We start from the raw sequence: 8,314 nt of genomic DNA, 5'->3' as shown, positions 1-8,314 counted from the left end.
GCTGGAACCAACTTCCAAGGGAAGTGGTGCTGGCCCCTACCCTGGGGGTCTTTAAGAAGAGGCTGGATGCCTACCTGGCTGGACTCATTTGAGTCCCGTTTCTCTTTTTGGGGTTTTTTGTTGTTCTCCCGCCCTGGAGGGGGGTCGGGCTAGAAGATCTACTAGGTCCCTTCCGACCCTTAATTTATGAATCTATGAACATTATAGGCATTATCTAGAATGTGGCCTGGTGCATAGAGCACTTTTCAGGGAAACTAGAGATGTAGCTTCAAACCTCCGCTGCTCTGGGGCTCTTGTTACCCAAGGTTGAAAGAAATAAGCATGTTCTGCTTGCAGAAAAGGCAGTTAAGAGGGAACATCATAGCAGTCTTCAAATATCTGAAGGGCTGCCATAAAAGATTGTCTCTGCAGCTTCCTCTATGCCTGTGTCAGGTGGGGACAGTGGTGGTGGTAGGGAGCAGGTTTGTCCTTCCAAGTCCTCTTTTCCATCCAGCAGAGGGTGTGGTGGAGGGTTTGGCAGGGAGCAGGTGCAGGAAGAGGAAATCTGCCTACTGCCACTGCTGTCCACAACTGAAGACTGGCATTCTGGGTAGCCACTCCCTGAAGTCTGCAGCTGGAGTGGGTCAGGAGCAGCTCTAGGGTCATGCCCCGTGCCCCGGTCAAATAGGAATAGTGACAGTGATGGGTGGGTCCCTCTTCTTGTGCCCACGCATCCAGCCCAGGGTCTTCAGCTGCAGGGAGTGGCTGTGCACATTACCCGGGGACATCAGCAATGGTGGAAGGGGGGATGCAATCACACCACTGCCCTCTGTTTGGATCTGTTCCTTAGAATAGCTGTGCCTGGAGAGTTCCGTAAAGACCAACAGTTGGATTCATGGGAGACTTGCTCAGCTACCCACATCGCTTGGAGACCATGAAAAGAGCTCTGTAGCCTGGAGCAGGCAGAAATTGTAAAGGACCCTGCTCAGCAGCAGGAAAATAGAGCAGAGCTCCACAACTTGCTTGGTTATGAAACAAGCTTAAAGAGCCAGGGCAAGTTTATGGAGGGGAAAGACTGACTGGAAGAGGAATTCTGGTTCTCCATTTAGGGTGTGTGATGCACCCTAAATGTAGTTTGCAGTCCCCAGGTCTCAGTGCAGAGAGGGAAGTGTTTGGCTGTCCTATACTTCTAGGCTTTGATAATTGCCACATAGTGCCAAGAAGAATTTTTTTTCCTCTGCTGTTGCTATAATTGTTAGGGTTTTCTTTTCACCTTCCCCCAAATAACAAGGTGTTAGCCGCAAAAGAAAAGAAGAGGTTCCCAACTAGGTCTTATTTGGGCTTGTCTACTTCATGAAGGTATCAAACTTATGCCTGATTAGTTACTGCTTAGTAATGCATGTTTAATGCCTTACTGCACAGTAACATTTAGTCCCAAGTCAGTCCACACATAATGTTAATGTGCTTTAACGCCTGCACATGTAGATGCCAGCCTATTCCTGCTTACTGCACAGTAAATTTAAGCTGGCATAAATGCACGTGTAGACACATCCATTTCTCTGCTCAGAATCAGACCATTGCCACATTTGAGATGAGGAAGAAATGTTACCCCATGTGGTGATTTTTGCCTTTCTCTAATGTTTGATTGTTTCAATGTTTGAACAGCTTCACAAATATAAAAAGACTGACTTGATTTTTTTACTTTCAAAGTTGATTTATGCATATATTTGAAAAAGTTAGTCTTCTGAAAATAAACAGCCCTCCTTTAAAGCTCTTTACCCAAAAAAGAAATAAAGAGTACGAGAAACAATATTAAAATGAATCTTTAATTAAAATTAAAATTATTGCATTTTAAAAATGTTCTTGCTATTCAAGGAAAATTACTTGTCACTAGTACAGAACTGGCAAGATAGAACAATTAATACAAGGTTTTCTCCTCTAAGAGAGATAGAAACTATGTAGTAAATTAAAAGTGTAAGCATATTCTGCTTTGCTTTTCTGGCCCTTCTACAAGAACAGAGCAGAAAATCATTTCTTTTAATGTAATTTAATAACTGAATCTCTCTGAATCTCTCATTGATTAGTATAGAACAGTGGTCAAGAAGGGTGATTCATAATGGCCATTATTGCTCTTTTAAATATATTCTGGTATTTATTTGTCCTTGAACTTTCCGAACACAACCAAGATGTACATAAGTAAATGGATTCAGATAGCAATTTTTTGTGCATTTTTCTTAACTAATACTGCTACAATCAGATGAATATGTTCACACAGTATATGGAGCTAACATTGAGATAGTAAGCTTATGGAAGCATCGTTGTTGCTTCTTTATTGACCCACAGATAGGGTCAGGTGTAATCTAAGGACTAAGATTTAAGTATTCTAATCTTTGGGCACTTTTACACATGCTCGGGGGCTGGGGGGGGAGGGTGCTGCTTTAATTAGAGTGGCTCTGGAAGCTGCTCTAATTAAAGCACCACAACAGCTAGTGTATCAGCAGCCCTGCACTTTGAAATGGCAGTGAGGGTGCTTGAACTAAAGCTTGTTCAACAAGCTTTAGTTCAAGTGCCCCCACTGACATTTTGAAGCTCTGGGACACTGATACACAAGACTCAGGAAGCTTCATAAGCATGGTAATTGCCACTTGAGTAGTCATATCTGCTTTGACATAGTGTAATTATAGTACATCTGAGCAGCCTCTACACTCATGTACATACAGGCACCCTGGGTGCAAACAACTATCACCCTTGTACTGCCATGATATTTTTTATGGTGGAACAAGTTACAAGGAAACAGACATCCTCACTTATTGTCATGCTCCAAGTGCCCAAAAATATTGCCACAACCAAAAATAGTCAGTTTGTGATGTCTTAAATTAAAAGACATCTGTTTACTTATTGTGCACCGTGGAAATTCTCCTGCCGGGGTGTGCTTGTAGATATGTGCCCCAGGAATTGCTCTGCAGGCAATTCCCATGGTGCACATATCAGGCTGCCATGCCCTGAGTCAGGGCATGGCACCTGGGACCATTGTCCTACAGCATTGGGCTCCTGATGTCCTGAGAATGATACCCAACCTGGTGCAACTAGGACTCGAGCAATATCTTTAGACACCAATGAAGTAGATCAGTTGTACAGGGATACATCCCAGAACAGCTGATCCCACTTCAAAGATGATAGTATGCTCTCTTGAACCATATTCTAATAAGAAAGGGCCAAAACTATCAAGAAAATGTCATACCTCCTCATCTTCCTTATTGTAATGTTATATTAACTAATATGTTTACATGTATTTATACTAGCACTCAACAAATGATTGAAGATAAGAGACTATCGCTGTAGTACCAATGAGGGGGAGGGGAGGGCATGCCTCTGGGCATCAGCCTGGAGTGGCACTGGCCGGGACCTCCAAGGGGTAGTTGGTCCCCTGGTGGCACTTCCAGAGTTTCTGGGCTCATCAATTGGTTGCTAGGGGACCCCCTTCCTCCCCGCTCAGCCATCAGCCATAGATGGGGGTGGGGTTTAAATGGTCCTTGGGTGCTGGAGACCCATGGTACATGTGTGCATATAACATTTATAGACTCAAATGTTGTTCAGTTTAAGAAATGGGCACGTCACTAAAGATAATTCATAAGACCTATCATGTCCAAGTTTTGAAAAAAAATTAAAACCATTATTTTGTGATGTTGATTGCTGAACTGCTGGTGCTTCAACTGCTCTTTTGCCGTTCTTACATCCTACATACTTTTTAATGGCTTCTCAACATCTCAAAAATTCAATTGATGGCTTTGACATTGCATATTTACTCCAAAAGGCTGAATGTGATTACATTTGAAAAATACAGGTCCAAATGGTAAAACATTTTCTGTAGGATAGATATATCCTAAGTCCTATCGCACATTTACACACCTATGTGGTACTTACATAGTCATGTAACTGCAAATTTAGCACTTATAACAAATTAGGCTTCTATCTCCACCTGAGGCAGAATATTATTACTCAGATATATACATACCTGCTAGAAGTAAAATGAAAGAGGGGAATGACAGTAATCGTTCTACCTTTTAACTGGCCTAGTTTTTAGGGCACAAACCCAGGCAATGGTAGATCTGGATTCTAGGGGTACCACGGATGGTTCCAGGTTCTTGTAAAGACAGGTGCAGGAAAATTGACCAGTGCTGCAGGTGTGTCTGTACCTCTCTTCCCAAATCTCCCACCTCCAATGAGGTAGGCAGACTATGCCATGGGAGCAGCAGCCAGGGACTTTTTAAGGTCCCTGAATCAGGTAAGAATCCCCCTTCCTCTCTCAGCACACTATCTCTTCCCCTCTATGCTTAGTGATATGTTCCTTCTCTCCCCTCCCCCCTCCCTTCCCCTTCCCTCCCCTCCCCACTCTGTCCACTGTTGCTGCTGTCCCTGGCTGAAGCAGGGACAATGGGAACTCAAGAGCCACCTGTGCCCTGCTCCAGCTAGGCTGTATGGGGAGCTGGACTCAGCCAGGGGCAGCACCAGCACCAAGCATGCTTCTCTTCCCTAAGCCTACTCCTGGACTGTTGGAGAACACCTGGTAAAAATGTTCCCAGATGTCACTCCCACAGCATGGTTCAAAAGGGAGTTGTAACTGTACCACCACACCCCCTCTGGATTCAACCATGCCAGGCCCCCTTCAATCAGAGAGGTTTTTAATCTGCATCTCCCATTTCCAAGGAAAGTACTCTAACCTCCGGGTCATGTCATAAGCTTCACACATCTTCTCTAGAGCTGGCCCACAGTGAAAGTTATGTAGGGCCAAGTGGGGAAAGCAAATTCAAGTATTCATGTGCAGCCTTTAATCAGATTCAAGTAATGGTGGATCAGAAAGGTGACTGCTATCCTTAAAGGGAGTTGTTCCTGCACTCCAGCCCTTTCTGTAACAGCGTTTCTGCAGCCAACATTTTACATTCATTGGATAATATGAATAAACAGCAGTAGGATAGTTTCTGCTCTACTGAGACCAGTGACAATGCATAGGGGGTCCATGGGGATGCACATGCACCCCCTGAGAACACTGATATGCTCCCTGACAGCAGCATTCCCCACTTAGGCGATGGGCAGCGGGGCAGGTGAGAGCACCAGTGCCCCCGCTGAAAGCACCGGCCGGGGACTGGGGGTGCCAGAAGAAGTGATACCTGTGGTCCCTCCACAGCCGATTGTGCTAACTGGGGAAGGGGGGAGGGTTCCCCCATGGCTGATCATGCTGGTCCAGAAATGCCAGCAGCATGTCCGGAAGTGCCTGTGGTGTGCCACTGGCACTTCCACATCTGCGCTATCAGCCATGGGGGCTAGTGTCCCCCTGACTCAGGAGGAATTAGTCGCCCATGACTGAGACAGAGGCCAGGGACAGAACCTGAGGATCTCTCCCTTCCAGAGGAGCATGCATTTATTAAACCACCCTTTCTCTAGCTTCTTTCTTTCCTCCAGACTTTACACTTCATCCCTTCCCAGTTGGCCAGCTCCAAGAGGAGTTCTGGGAACTGTTTTAGTTAATGCTTCGCCCATGCTCAGTTGGTTGGAGAATTTTATTAAAAAGAGAAAATGCAAGTTCAAATCTCCTCTAGCTGAAGGAAGCCTAGAATTTGGGTCTTAATTTCTTGGGCAAGTACTACTGAGCTAAAAAGTGCCACTTTTCTCCTCCATTTTCATTTCAAAAGATAACTGTGCATAAATGCCCAAAATTGCAATTATGTGGCTAAGTGAGTGCCATTTAGGGTGTGCAAAACTGAAATAGGATGCAGCCCATAATAACTAACATCCATAATATGGCTCTTCTCTTTGCTGAGTAATGTGCTTTTTGGGTTTTCATTTCCCCATAGAGTATGCACTACCGTTTATTATTCCTAGAGAGGAACAAAAATCTATCTATTTTACCCAGAAGTATTTTGAACTTGGTTGCAGTTCATTGAGATTGTCCTAGTTAGTATGTTCATGCTGCTAAATAAATACATGATAACAATGCCTATTGATCATAAATGTGCATTTGAAACATGTTCATTCACAAGTCCCATTGTGGCATTCTGTCTGTGTGATGATTGTTTATTGTCTGTTCTTTGTTGTCTGTTATAATTTTTCATCATATAGGCAAAATGCAGGATGGGAATATGGAGAACAGCCAGAATAAAGGTAACTTTCTTTCATTTTAAGCAGGTTGTGAGTTTTTATTTTTAGCCTATAATTAGATTCTGTTTAGTAAGTAAAGTAGTAATTTGTCAGTATATGGGAAAATATCATATCTGTTCAAACACTCACTGTAATGAAAAAATGTTTTTAAAAATTGGGCAGTGAACCAAGTCAAAAAATAGTGGAAGTGCAAGAAAAATAACTTGTCAATACCGAATTTTAACACATCTGAATTTGAGTTGAATTGGAAAGATCAAGACCATTTAATCTCTCTGAATCGAACCAGAACCCTCCGAATCAATTCAGAGAGATTCAGAAAGATTCAGAGATTTGCACATAGACACAGCTTTAAATGTTTTTTCTATATACCACTAGGTAGCAGGCAGCTTGTGAGTGCTGCTATGCTGGGGCGCATGGAGTGTCCCACAGAAGCATGGGAGGCTCCCCAGAGTGCTCAGCAGCAAACCCGGAAGTGGACCAGAAGCACTTCTTGTCCACTTCAGGGTCTGCTCGGGAGCGAACTGGGGGCCCCCCTTCTCATCTCCCTGGCTTGGCAACTGGTTCCTTCTGGGTCTGGGGAGGGGGGGTGGTACCCAGGGTCCCCCCACTGCCGATCACTGAGCACGCTCCCCGGCACAACCAGAAGGGGACCGGAAGTACTTCCAGTCCACTTCTGGGTTTGCTGCCAAGCACGTGGAGGGCCCCGCCCCGCACTCCTGTGAGACGCTCCATCTGCCCCAGCATTGCAGCATTCACAAACCATGCTGGTACCTCAGGGTATGTAGAAAAAACATTTAAAGCTGTGTCTATGTCCGAATCAGCATCAGATCTTCAGATTCAGATTCAGTCAAACAGAATCAGGGACAGTGATCCAAATCAACAAATCAAATCACTGTCCTTGAGACTGGCTGAATCCGAATCAAAAAGGCCCACTTTACACACCCCTAATATGAAGTTTAATATTACAAAAATTGTTTTGCATTTAGTGGTTTCTTCTTGCACATCCAGATTTATGCTATCTGTTGCTAATATATTCCCAATCCTATTTGCCCCTCAAGTCTTACAATCCTTGGTTGTCTATTGATGGGGTATAAATCTACTTTTTTTTTTCCAGGAAGAAGGTAAATAAGGCTACATGTAGCAGTTACAATGCAAAAGAATACACATTGACTGGTATCATAAAGTAACTGCAGAAATACATACCCATTGTTGATTAATTTAAAATTTAAGGGAGTGTGTAGACAAAACAAGAGGCATGTGTGCATGACACTTTAAAGTGAGCTAAATGCTTTTGCACCGCTTTAATGATGTTGGTGTTTGCATGAGTCGGTGGTGTATTGTGAATTAATTCCAGCCGCTGTATCACATTCAGCAGCGTAATGCACCTTAAATGACTTTGGGATGCAGCAAGCTAAAACACCTCTGAGGAGTTTTAGTTTGATGCCCTACACCCACAAAGTGAAGCACCGGGCTCCATGTGGTTCAGGGACTGTGCAGGAAGCCCATGAAGGCAGACTGGCAGCAGCCCGGGAAGGCAGGCTCCACTGAAGGAAAAAAAAAAGTGGCGAGCTTGATCATTTTTTTTCCTGGAGCCTGCCTGCCTGCATGAGCTGCACAGGGACCCAGTCCTTCCCTCCATGGCTGTAGTGCCCCCCTGGGACCACCCAAGCTGGGTGCCTGTGGGCAGGTGCCACCTGGGGTGGAGGCACCACTGCCATAGAGGGAAGCAGCAGCCTCCCCCTCCCCTCAGCCCTGGGTCCTCTCTGCCTTCTGGCACCTCACCCTCTCCTCCCCACCACTGGAGAGGAAGGTAAGACATGGGTGTACGTGACACAGGGATTTACTTCACCCTAAATTTGTAGGGGTCAGGCCAGCTCTCAGAATCTCAATATTGCGCTGTTAGACAGGAGGGTGTGACACAATTGCACATATACAAACACACAAATCAATTTGGCGCATACACACACACACTACCAGCTCAGGCACATACACATCCAAACCAGCCTAGGCACATGCATACCTATAACCAATTCAAGCACATACACTATACCCCCCAAAAGTTAGACACAGTTCACTTATTCATATATCATGCACACAATGCCATATATATATCACACACACACACTCACCAGTTCACATGCATACAACCCACCTACACATACACACAGGTAAGTTCTTA

At 44.6% G+C, this 8,314-nt stretch overlaps 1 protein-coding gene across 6 annotated transcripts in view; it reads left to right on the top strand.

Annotated features, from left to right (window-relative positions):
* The window catches only part of ATP2B2 (ATPase plasma membrane Ca2+ transporting 2), a 744,290-nt gene that overhangs the window by 420,245 nt on the left and 315,731 nt on the right, over positions 1–8,314 (top strand). For all 6 annotated transcript variants that reach the window (XM_019505109.1, XM_019505107.1, XM_019505106.1 and 3 more), the window contains one exon: positions 6,097–6,138. In XM_019505109.1, coding sequence (XP_019360654.1) covers positions 6,097–6,138 — 42 coding nt within the window. The remainder of the gene's footprint in view (positions 1–6,096; positions 6,139–8,314) is intronic.

The sequence above is a fragment of the Gavialis gangeticus genome, unplaced genomic scaffold, assembly GCF_001723915.1.
Source record: "Gavialis gangeticus isolate Ggan-Ray unplaced genomic scaffold, GavGan_comp1, whole genome shotgun sequence".
Classification (NCBI taxonomy): Eukaryota; Metazoa; Chordata; order Crocodylia; family Gavialidae; genus Gavialis; species Gavialis gangeticus.
Note: the sequence above shows the minus strand (reverse complement) of the source record. Positions and strands in the feature narration are given on the sequence as shown.